The sequence below is a fragment of the Strix uralensis genome, chromosome 3 (assembly GCF_047716275.1).
Source record: "Strix uralensis isolate ZFMK-TIS-50842 chromosome 3, bStrUra1, whole genome shotgun sequence".
NCBI classification, from domain to species: domain Eukaryota; kingdom Metazoa; phylum Chordata; class Aves; order Strigiformes; family Strigidae; genus Strix; species Strix uralensis.
Window position 1 is genome coordinate 69871765 of NC_133974.1, and position 13405 is coordinate 69885169.

The following is a 13405-nucleotide window of genomic DNA, read 5'->3' on the forward strand; positions in this document are numbered from 1 at the left end:
AGACTGGTAACCTTTTTTTATTTTTTTTTTTTTAAACATGAAAGCTGCAACAATAGCACCAGAAGCAAACACATTCCCAGCAAACAGGAATGGATGATAGAAGGAAAAGAAAACGTGTCTACTGCTAAGCTTCAGATGTTGCTGGTCAGAATGAGTTACTGTGTTTAGTCAAGGTTATGAAGCTGAGGTCACACTTCACAACAGTTGGTGAGCACAAGTAAAGGAGTCATTCTGGAAAAAAAAACCCCTATGTTACAGGAATACTTGTGGTAAAAATAAAAGAAAGAAAAAACCTTTACAGTGTCTCAGGTACTTCCTGAAATGGCATTCAAGTGAGTAATACTCTTTTGTCTTACTTTCTGCGTCGTAATCCCAATGCTCACACAGGCATGAACAAAGACATGCACCAGTGAATATATTCAGCTTTGGAATTTATAGTATGCTATCAACTCAAAATTTACAAATAACCAAGCAGATAAGACATACATGCTTTTATATACAGTATACATATGTACGCATGTTGTGTAAAATGTTCAAAAAATAAAAATAATCTCCAAATCCAAAAAACCCCTACCATTTTAGAGTTAGAATCCTAAATGCAGAACCTAAACGCATTGACTTGGAAATGTAGGCAGATTAAACGGACAGCTAGTGCAGTTACCTAAAATCCCCAGCAATTATGGATACACCGCAAACAATCAGACCACCTACTCCCCCTGCAGCAGGTAGATCTGAGCCACGCATGCAGAGGCAGCCGCGCTACTACAGTTTACAGCCTTGCATATGAAAGTAACCTTGGGGGCTTCCAGCTTGCCTCTCATTTCAAGCTGCAAGCTCTGGCGGTTCAGGGGCTACCACAAGTGCATTTCAGCCACCCCGGCTATAGGGCAGCAGCCTCTGGGGGAGGGCACAACTGGAGGGGGAAAAAGAATTTTAAAACACACTTCATCCACCCAAATTTAAATCTAGTTTCTTGAATTCTTTAACCAACACCTTTAATCAACACTGTCCTGGTATTTGGAGGTATAAAGTAAGTTGATACTACGCCTCATGGCTTCAAAAAACATTGCAGGAAAAAAGCTACTAACACTCTAATATTCTGCTTAGGACAACATCAGTCTATTTAAATATAAGTTTTTGCAACCTTAACCACTACTGGGATGTATAATCCCTTAGCAGGTTTCCCACAGAAGTTTCATGTAGAGGTCAGACTAAATATTTCTTTTTGCATTTGTAAATTTTCTTACATTCTAAATTAGTAATTTTGTTATTACAGGGATATTGTAATCACTGTAAAGTATTTTGAAAATGGAAAAGGTGACAGAATAGCCAAGTATCTTTTTTACTATACTTAGTGAAATTAGGTTTTATACTTCAGTAACAATCTAACACTGTTTTTTAAATAAATGTGATCAATTTATCAAGCAAAACCAAGTAATCCTGTAAAGCACAACACACAAATGAGTAACAGAATCAACAATTTTGGTTTCAATGTTTCAGTTTAACCCTACATGGACAATATATGCCCAGGGCTGCTCTTCACTACTTTAATTGTACTTTTCCCCAAAACCGGGACTTAAATTGAATGTACAAGTTGACTCTCAGACAATGTATCAGGCTGATCACCTATATGAAACCCTGGCTTCAATGAAGTCAAATGTAAAACATGCATGAACACCAAGCGGGCTAAAATTTTCAGTGGCACACACAAAGTGTAAGTTCATTCTCCCTGATAACATCACCGATGTCAGTGGTGCTGCAGTGGCTCACACTGGATTTGACCCACTATTCTGACTGACACGAGGACACAAACAGGAGGCCACATACAGAATCTGTATGCACACCAGCACCAACAACAGAGCATGTTCTGCACCTCAGAAGCACACTAAAATTCATACAGTTGATATCTCTATACATATGTGTTGTATGAAACTTGCTCTACCTACAGGTTTATTACACAGACTGGCAAGAAGAAGAAAAAAAACCCACCAAACTAGCAACTGCACTTGATCTAGAATTAAAATGACTTGGAAAAAATAGCAACTTTTTCCAACTCTGTGCATAATGGCTAAGAAAAGCCTTTGAGAAAGCTTAGTCACTTCTTTGCAACTTGAAGCTTTTTTCCTTTTATTCCAGGCTTAAACAAAGTTCAGTGGGGCATCAAACTGCCTCAGTTTTAAATTACAGTCTGTACTTTAAAATAGAATGCATGCACCACATGTTCCTGAAGCTAGAGGGTGGGAGTGTTATTCACTGAAAATTGAAGGCTTGTTGAGTCAATAATCTTCTTTCACAGAGTAACAATTTGCAGCTAAAATTTCTTGACCCAAACAAAGGAAAACAAGATCATTCAGTTATTTTACAACATTGCAGAAAAAAGAAAGGAAAGTGGGAAAGAGGCACACCAGTCTTATCCTACTTGATGTAAAAACAATGGAAAATTTAATTCACAAGTATTACATACTCACATTTCCTTCTTGTTCGTGGTTTAACATGCCCCCAAACAGTTATTTTCAGATGGAGACATGAATAGAAGCAAATAACTACAGGACAGAATTGCTATCATGTACTACACATGCATCTATCAACTGGCAACCGCATTTGCTTCCCAAGGATTACCAAGAATCCATTTACAGGGTTTTTTTTCCCCTCCTCCTTTCTCAAATCTGAAGTGATAGACTGGATTTTTAAAATATCACTTAAATTTAGATCAAGCTTTCTAATTTGCTCACCTGCAAAGAACCCAACAAGGATTTTAAAAAAAAAAAAAAAAAAAAAAAAAAAGAGAGAGAGAGAGAGAGAGGCTTGCTACAATACTTCTCCTTTAGTGCTGATTTGTCCTTACCAGAGGGGCTACAGTGGTAATTAACATTTACATTATGCTAGTGCCCACCACCCTGATCATGATTAGGGCTTACTGGACTAAGTCCTGTATAAATGTCACCAGAGTCCCTCATCCCAGTAGTTTAACCTCTGAGAAAAGAAGAGGTATCTCCTGCTAACTCCTAACCACTTTCTCAAATAATACTAGAAACTGTTTTCCTGGTTTATTAAGACTTCAGCCATTAAAGGCATTTGTTCAGGGAGTGCTGCTGCTTGATATGACTTTCCAAGCTACTTCATATTCAAGAAGTGAGACAGGGAATGTGGATTCCCAAACCATTCCATGTATTTTCCTCACAGCCTGCACCTATGAAGATGCATCTGAAATGATGTTGTTCCATGAGCCAAGTCCATCTAGTCTTGCATATACTTCACTACTAGTTCTCAAGAGAGGTCCTCTGAAATCTAATTTAGTACCTTCCTTCTACAATGAAAAAGGTGTGGAGACCAAAGGAATGACTGTACAGCACTCGAAACATCCTTTAGAGGCTCATTAAAATAAGGTAAAACAAAACTGTGAAGCAGTTAATAAAATCAGGAAGGGATTGCTGATGTACTGTTTTCCACAGTACCAAGCATAATGAAACAATGCCACTGGCATCTTAAAAACTTTATCTGTCCAAGCAACAGTATGTATTATTTGAGACCTATCTGACACTGAAGCTCATACAATTATAGACATTGTAGAACCACAATCAAACTTTTCAGGCCACGGCACTGCACAAGATACAAGCAGCATTCTACCTCCATTGCCGGTTACTATTTTATTCTGCATAGAAATTGCTCTGCCTCTATGAAAAGACCCAGTGAATAAGTGGTGTCATAGAATTAATCCATAAACTCAGAATTCTGAGTGACCTAGTAAAGCACTGATTTCCTCAACTTCAGATACAACACTTCCCCTTCAACACTGCATGACCTCCAGTAAACACAAGATGAACCTGAGCTAAGTTATAAGACTAAGGCCACAATTTCCCTACCGTTTACGCAGATGCAGCTGAGGGCCACCACAAGCCCACCCTCCCTGTGGCCTCCAGCCGTGCATGCTCACGCTTCCAGACTTGCACTCACTGACTATGTTAAACAGCTCTGGGATGTAAACTGGCAGAAAACTTACCTTACAGGAAGTAGTGAACTGTCTTCCATCTGTTTGGGGCTCCGTGACTGCTGCAGGGCCTGACTGTGAACACCGGGATCTGCTGTGCCACCATGTCTCAGCTGACAGGATGACAAGCATCTTAAACCCTCCCACTGAGATCATACAGTCTTTTAGGATGTGGCTAAAATCAAAAATGCTGCAGTCCCCACTGTCGCCTTTCCCAACACAGCTTCCAATTCCCATCTCCTTTTCTGAGGTACCACTGATGCCCACGCAATTACACAGTGATTCAGACAAAAAATAACCCAGAAATAAAGGGATTATTTCTCAGTTGGTTCAATTCCTCATGTCAAATCCACTGTCCAACCTCAGGAGTGACAGTGGAGGAGATGGGCCAGCACGGCTGGCATGCTGTGGGGGTACATGGCAGGACTGCAACTGCCCTGGTTTACAACAGCTCAAGCAGTCACAGAACTTTACCTGCAGGTTGCAACAAGAAAAAAATAGGGGAAAACTATGTTTCAAAAGCATGACAACCTTGGGTAGGCCATCTGACCTCACACCTCAAACAAGCACACCTAACACTGGGCAAAAAAAGGACCTTATTAAAACAAAACAAAGTAAGAGCAAAAATACCAATGCCTATCTGAAATGACTTTCATACTCATGCCAATAAAAAAAATTATGTTTCCTTCTCTTCATTCTATCAACACAACATGAACATTTACAAAATTACTCATTAAAGACAAAATAAAGGATTAGTCTTCATAGACACACACAGCTTAATGCTGACACAAGCTCCTTTACTGCAACAACAAATTTGCAGATATATCATTTGGAAGCTTTCTCCTGTAAGTCTGCTCTGGCTTTCTCAACAGCAGAAATGTGTATTTTGCTATTATCCCTTAAGTCTCGATAAATATATTCTGTAGTAGCTGTTCTCCAGACAATTTCATTCAGGGCTCTCCCCCTTTATTCCTCCGCTCTAACAGGGAACAGTTTCTGTTTATGACTTCCTGTCCTTCACAGAGTACCTACCTCCCATGTTTTCTCAAAAGCTTGAGATTTCCTTCTAATTGTGACCCCAACAAAAGTGCTTGGAGCACTATTCTGTGTAACTTTTCATTTGGGCTCCCAGTGACTCCACATGGTCAGAGACCCACAGGTCAAACCCTCCAGATATCAGAGCAGTTAGGAAAAGGAAAGCAAGCATTGTATAGAATCTGACAGGCTATTAGAAGTAGCTAATAAAGCCATATTTTGTTTGTAGCCATTTGTTACCAACCCACATTACAAATTTGTCCGCTTTGAACTTTACGGGAACATTCATGCCAGGACTTTTATATACAATGTGTGAAGGAAACGGAACAACTATTGAGCTGTTTAGCTGTGCTTACTGTGACACAAACCTGCTGAAAAAACTCCCCCAAAGGATGACACAAGCCAGCATTCAGTGCTGCAGAAAGTGGCTAGCTCCTCTTCAAATCCATCAAAGGGAAACTCTTTTTTCAAAGCCACAGAGAACACCATTCACCATTTAGTATTATATCTCTTTTGTTGTTTTTAGACACTTGTATAAGCTTGCTATGTAGCTGCTGTGATTTTACACAATGCCCTTAAGAAATAAAAAGATAACAGGCAAATTGTATAAATACCAGAATACCATGAAACAAAACATAACCAAATTTTATTAAAAGCGTAACACCACTGCTATTATTTCAAGCTTCACTGTACAAAGACGACTTACTGACTACTACCCTGAAGAACAGCATTATCTTGAAAACAAGCTTAAGACACCATATTTAGTATCCCAAAATGACACTGTAACTAGGAATACTAAACAAGGGATAGTGATCACGGGTTTTCATAAGCAGTCCAAAACTGAATACAGAACTGTCTTGCTTCAGGGGAAAAAACACCATGTTCATGCGGTCAAGCCATCCATACCCCAAATAGAGTTATATTAAAGCATTTATCATGTTCACTATACTTTTGAATGTATGGATTATTCCTAATTTCTAAGACATTTTCCTTGGACGTAAGATGACGGGGAGTTTGCTCACACTACCAAGAAAAGCCTTGCTGCCACATATGAAGGGTTACAGTTGTTTTTAAATTTGAAAAACAAACAAAAAAACCACAAAAAAAAACCCCAAACCAAAACAAAATATAAAATGATAATACCTCCCATTCACCTCCATATCCAAACAGCAGGGGTTTTGAGTACATTAAGTGCTCTCTGGTTATGTATCAAAGCTTTTCAGTAATGAAGTGTCTCAATAACAGCATTTGGGACCAACTTAAAGAGTTTAAGGTATGTGGTAAAAATGGTTAACATTCACTGTTAATACTACCAGCTTACTCGTATCTATAATAATAATGAGATACTAAATATACCAAACACTCAGGGACACAGATAATACCCAATACTCTACTTAGATATCATGATGATAGAGGTAGGACAGAGCATGGATTAAAAGTAGGACAACTGTTTTAAGAAAAACCACAGTCAAATTAGTAGAACATTAGTTGATAAATAACTTTACTTCACCCTAACAAACACTGTTCATGAAAAACTGGGAAGTAAAAAGTCCCTTTTAATATCACTGCTTTTTAAAGTAGGTAGTTGTTGCCAAAACAGTTCAATGTCCACAGTAGGTACTATTTTTAAGGTAATTGCTAGCATTCATTTTTGAGACCTGTTCAGAGAAATTACTCTTTTTAAAAAAGGTTTCCCGAAAAACTGTCAGATTAATACTAGGTTCAAAGCAAATGGTTATATTCTCACACCAGTTTCCATAGTTTCTCCTGAGACATGCATGTCTCAACCGTCATGTAAAGAATTTGTGGCACATATACTCTCCTAGGTGCCAAAGATATAACTTTAAAATGCTATTGTCCTATTTTTAGGGATTTACAATAGTGTCATGTGCCAGGGGTAAAATACACAACATACTACCAGATTTCACAAACACATGTGGTGTCTTGATAAGGTAAACTCTTCAGAGAGATCCCTCTGCTAACTGCAAATGAATACATACCCAGTGAACTGCAGGAAATATCCTATATGATACAATATTCCAAGCCAGAGGCCACATAGTTTATAAACAGTTTGCATCATTTAAGCTGAACATATTTTAGTTGGTTTAAATTCATGGCGTTTTACTACCAACAAACAAGAAAATTCCCAAACCACGAGGGGCACACAGAGACAAGACTAAAGAGTATTTTGCCCATTATAGTGAAATAAGACATTCAAAAAAGCAAGCAGCTGCATTGTCTTTGCAAAGTATATTAATTTGTGCTGTTTCCTCCACAGCATAATGCATAGAGCTCAGAAAAACTAAGAAATGTTAGTCCAAAAATGATCTCCTAACCAAAAGATCAACCTAGCCCAAGTATCGCTATCAGTCCAACTTCTACACTTCTGTAATAACAGACAGTAGCAGAATTAACATGTCAAACTCATTACTGATGTTCAGGGTTTGGAGCAAATAATTCCTGGCGGCAGTATTCTAAACCAGAATCTACTGAAATCCTTTCAAAAGGGCATAGAAAAAAGCCTCTTCCTCACCAGATTGTTTTGTGCAAGTATGGAATTCCTAAAGCTAAAAAATAATCCATTTCCTCTATGCAAATAACACATGTGCATGAGCACAAAACATGCATGTGCATAAGCAGTGCTATATTGAACCAGAACAAACCTAAGCGAAGTCCACTCACACACAAGCTGTCTGTTCTCAACATATTTTTAAAAACAATTTGCGATCAACCTTGTTTAGTATTTCTTCTTTCAAGATTTCTCATCTGCTCATCCTATGTGCAATGAAATGCTGTGTAAAGTGCTTTCATTTTAAAATACTGGAACAAACATTAGTTTCTTACTGGTAAGCTTGATGGTCTTTCTTGCTGGATGAGATTCAAGTCTTCATGGTTAGGCTTTCCTGGGGCCATAGGGGGTTGAGATCTGGTTCCATAGCCTTCCTGAGACATGTCCTGCAATGACAGTTTTAACAGAATTATTAACCTGACTCAGTAATTACAGTTAAATCTGCATCACAGAAGGATGAAAATACAACAGCTGAGTGCTGATGGGTTTTTTTGATCAGAAGGTTTTACTAGTTAAACCTTCTTGATGGAGGCATCAAGTCCACACAGGTACCACTGTTTGTAAAGAAACCCAGGGAGCAGAGCTACGTGCTGACAAGCAGCAGGGAATCATACCACTGGAACATGGGAAAACACACAAAAACAAGCCTGCTAAACAAACGACCCCCTTTTACTGTAAAAGAGTAGCAAGCATGAAGTGGTCAAAACATTCATCGTACTCTGAGATGTATTCTCAAGCATTCGGATGAACTACTGAGCTAGGTGTAAGACTGGACTTGAAAATAAGATTGTAATCATGCTGTGTAATCAGACTCCTGTTAACAACCCTGGATTTACCATCACTACTACTGGCACAACTTTCACACACCAGCTATCAGGTCGTAGCACACAAGGCAGATGCTGCATGTGCTGGAGGCATGTTGCGTCCCACAGGTTAGAAGGAAAGCATATTTGATCAAGAGTAGCTCCAAAGCCTGCACCAGCTACCTGCAGATTTTTCCTTCCTGTAAAAGCCCAAGCAGTCTTCGGTAATGGCCTAACACAACACCCACCACACAGGGGTGGGGGGAGCAATGAAAAAACCTCCCCCATCCCACCACACAGGCTTACTTCATATTTATAGATACTTGCCCGCTGCAAAGCCTTAGATTCAGGCTTCGTTTTAGCTACTACAGCAGCTTCTACACTAAACTTCTTTAAGGAGAACAAGAGAAAGTGCAATACAGACTTCAGCATGTGTAACTGGCAGGGAAAGTTGAAGAACCAGTTCCCAACTGCTAGAAAAGACATCTCACCTTAAAGGTTTTTCTTTGTTGTTTTTAAATAGTTTAATTCTCCTCTCCCCCTCCCGAGTTTACTACTACCAGTTCGATTTGCTTCAGCCACCCTCACACCTTCAGCTCTGACATGTACCTGGAAGCATGCCCGCCCTCTTGGTGCGAAGGGGCAGGGGAAGCCGTCCTGTGTCCCACCCCACGGCAGCCTGACCATCACCTTGCTGCTGCTCACACAGGGCTGCTCAGACAGCCAGTGTCCCTGTCAACAGTTACCGCTCATGCACAGACTGCCAGGCAGCTGGCTTGCAGAGCAGGAAAGCTTTCTGACTCTGTTTTTAGCCCAGCTCCTGACAGAGGGAGATTTGTTAACAACCGTACTGTTTCCATTCAGCCCCTTCCACCACTTTGGACTCTCCTGAACTATTTTTAAGGGACACAGAAAATTCAACGGGGCTAATAAAACAAACCCCAACAAACCTGATACGATGTAAACCCAGCAATAAACGATCCTATCCCTAAGCCTGTGCCAAGTAAAATCAAGAAACACTTAAAAGGCCAGCACTTCAATGTGGTTACCAGCAGAGGGTAACAATTAGGCTTAAGGGTGACAAAGGCTGATGGCTGAATGATTATTATCCCCTGTGACCCCCCGCGCTCCCCCCCGCCCAGATTTCCACTTGTCACACAGCTCTCCTGCTGCGCACACCAGCAGGTTCCTGTGGATTAACAGTGAGGTTTAAAATCAACAAATGGCACAAGGCCTCCATTCAGCAGCCTTCACCCCAGTACAAAGGAGTAGAAAGGTGCAGGACAGCTTCACAATAGGCAAACAAATGAGCAAACCTCTGCTTTCCTTTTTATTTAAAAACGCGCACGCACACACACACACACACACACACACTCACTCACGCACATGCACGCCAGGGGTTGTCACTGTGTAGGCATCTGTAATAAACCCCATAACCCCAGATTTCAACTTCCAGTTCAGTGTTCGACACACTTCTTCCTAATTCTTAAAAAAATACACCAAATAAGAACCACTTGTTAAAACAACAACAACAACAAAAACACCCAGAAATATGAAGAGTGGTGAAAAAGGATAAATGGAATATTCAATGTAGGAGACGTCATTTTAGAAACACAATTGTTCCTTTTTCCAAACAGACACTACAGCATTTTGCTGGGAAGCAAAACATGTTTTAAATTTTGAAAAATCAAGAGCTGTTAATTCCTTACAAAGCACCAAGCCTGGTTTTTCCCAGATGTTCGCGAGATTTTAACCTCGCTTCCTACTGAAATTTCCAGGGGGACTGGAGCAGGAGAGGGAAGAGACAGCATGCTTTCTCATGAGAAACACTGCATGTTGAATGGAATTTACTTTTACCTGTGTATTTGAAGACTACCTATGAAATGTCTTTCCACGCACTGCACATAAAAAAAACCCAGACATGACACCATTTGTCTTTTTCAATGCACCACTCTCTTAGAGCTTTCCTTTCTGACTGTGGAAAAATCAAATCCATTTGCCCAATTCTAGGACTGGAAACAAATACTGCAGACATCCGTGTTTGTGATGGGATGCGGACACCTGTGTACTCCAAATGGGACTGAGATCACATACTCTTTCTTATATTCTCTGTAAAGCCATTTAGATACTTGGATCACTGGAAACTTGGAAAGCAGCTCTTGAGAAGTAAAGAATCAGTCTGCTCTCAGTAAGTTGCAGGCATGGGAATCTCCCAGATGAAATATGCATGGAGCTGTGTGTGTAATTTTATGTGTTTATACATATGCATTGTCCAATAAAAACAGTCCATTACTACACATAATGACGATTAAATAATAGCATATTTCACTAAGAGGTTGGCTTCATAACCAAAATAGTGCTTAGTATCATTTTCACTGAAAAACAGAGGAGAGAAAATCCCTTCTGCCTTTCTTCAGTTCTGCACTAGGAAATTTTGTTAACGTACAACATGTTACAAAATAGATACAACAGATTTTGAGAGGTAAATGAGGACAGAAGTATTAGGGTAAATTGTCCATCACTGAAGAAATGTATGGAATTGGCAATTCTCAGTTTCAGTTTTGAAAGGTCATTTTTCTTTCTAGCATCTAGAAATGGATTTATCGGAGACTGGACAGAGGGAACATAAGGGGAAGTGGAACATGTTACCATGTGTTGTGCTACAGTCATGGCTGAAGAGTGTCCCATCGATACTGGGGCTCAATCTTCTCCTGGGATCCCTGATTTTTTTCTTTTGACTCCCAATATTTCATCCATCAATGACATCGGCTTTCAAAGAAAAGCTTATGATCCTTTTATGAATCACAGAAAATCCTTCCTCCCATAGAAGAAGAGCATGTGTGTAAGAGAAATCCAGGCTTTTATAAACAGAAGGCTACAAGTTTCCACTCAGAACTTCCAAACTTGGCACAAACCCAATCATATCATAGCTGTTATAGCACAAACTGTCAACAAAGTTGTAAAATAACTAAAAGCAGGGCTTCCCCCATCAGATTTTAGAAAAGGCACAGAGACAATTAGCAAGTCATAAACATATACTCAAAATAGCTTAAGTTTAGACTTTTTAGACTTTTCAAAAAAACATTTATACTGTGAAACAGATAGACAAAAAAAAAGGACTATGCCTACACATACACAGCCTAAAACCTACGTATTGGGTAAGCTATTCAGAAATCAATCCATATGCAATTATTATATTTGAGTAATAATAATAAGCAACTAATTGCTTATCATTCACAGAGACAGGACTATTTATTTACCTCCTGTTCATGTACACTTTTAACTTGCTCTGCAAATTGTGGTATATGGAGCTCAACAACAGTGTAGTCTGAGGAGTAAGGGAGGAAACAGGATATTTTCTTCCCTCTTATTCTCTGTTACTGCATTCATCTTACAAACTTTTAAAATCTCCAATTCTGGTGTGGGATTTTACTGACACAGAGGTTTAAAGCAACCAAGTGAGCCAATGTACCAGCCTGCAAGAAAGTCAAAAGACCCCTTGTTGATGCCTCCCACAATTCTTGCAGAGTTGGGCACACAACCCCTTAGTTTGCGTTACGTGGTCTTTATTAGACCACTTTGTGAAATGGTGATCTTAAAACTTGCCAGAAAAGTAACCCCTTCCCCCCTCAGCTTTATCATGGATTACTGTGCAGAGCTGGCCTCAGGAAGGGTTGGGTGAGCACGGAGAGGAAGGAAACTTCCCTCCTTTGGTGGCAGCCAGCCATAAGCGCAGCTCCACCAGTCACCAAACTGCAGCGCAGGTCAACTGCACTGCGACCACTTTGGAACAGGCCACCTCTTCCCTCTGATGTGCAATGCTAATTAGTGTCATGCTTTCATTCTCTAGCTGGACCTAGTTTAAAACAAGCAAGTCTGTCCACATCTACATGTTTTCTGCAAACCTGAATTAATATAGTGCTGGTAATGCTTGAAACCATGTAGATGACATGCATATTTGCTGTAAATTCTACTGAAGAAGATAAGATCTAATTATTAAGCAGTTTATTTTTAATGGAAAATGAAAGCATTGTTAAAACATTGTTTGGAGGAAACCATGTTTAAAGAAGGGCAGGGTGAGAAATATCATTCAGGCTTCATCCACTTCTACTGTAGCAAATTTCAGTGGGATAACGACCACTCAGGAAGGTAGGTACCATGATGGTTAAATAGAAGGAAAACAACTTATGGAAAACAGTATACTAGACTTCAATTTGAAAAATTCATTAAAAACTATTTTAGCTTATGTTCTTGATTCAGTTGGTTGATCCTTAGAAGACTTCAAGTATGAGACCAGTGAATTCTACAGCAATGTGACAACAGCAAAATTGAAAGCAAATGTTAATTTTTTTTTACCAGGCCACTTGAGAATGGAAGTCAGGACCCAGTGCAGCAGCCAAGAGGAGCATACAACCCTACAGTACAAGATTATTTTACTCATCTCTGAAGGGATACTATGGAACAGAAAAAAGGCAAGTGATACAAGGGCATGTAGTGAAAGGACAAGGGGTAATGGCTTTGAACTGAAAGAGGGTAGATTTAGATGAGATGCAAGGAAGAAATTCTTTACTGTGAGGGTGGTGAGACACTGGAACAGGTTGCCCAGAGAAGTGGTGGATGCCCCGTCCCTGGGAGTGTCCAGGGCCAGGTTGGACGGGGCTTTGAGCAACCTGATCCTAGTGGAAGGTGTCCCTGCCCACCGCAGGGGGGTTGGAACTAGATGACCTTTAAGGTCCCTTCCAACCCAAACTGTTCTATGATATGTTAGGGGCTATAGAAGGACATTTCTTGTTACCACTTCGCCAAGTATCTGTTTGTCCTATGTAGGTAAATACATACCAACACATTTCCCCTCTTTCCACCTTCTGCAGTAAAAAGCTACAATTAAAAAAAAAAAAATTACTTACCAGAATGGTGACAAGTCCCTGTACAGCCAACTTCTAGCCCAACCTTAATACCTAACATGTCACCTCCCAAGTTATACACTCTCTGGCAGCACAAAACTGACAA

General features: G+C 39.9%; 1 protein-coding gene across 8 annotated transcripts in view; it reads right to left on the bottom strand.

The window, feature by feature from the left end:
• ARID1B (AT-rich interaction domain 1B) overlaps positions 1-13405 on the bottom strand; it is a 334357-nt gene that overhangs the window by 224221 nt on the left and 96731 nt on the right. For all 8 annotated transcript variants that reach the window (XM_074862776.1, XM_074862773.1, XM_074862778.1 and 5 more), the window contains exon 4: positions 7868-7978. In XM_074862776.1, the coding sequence (XP_074718877.1) occupies positions 7868-7978 (111 nt within the window). The remainder of the gene's footprint in view (positions 1-7867; positions 7979-13405) is intronic.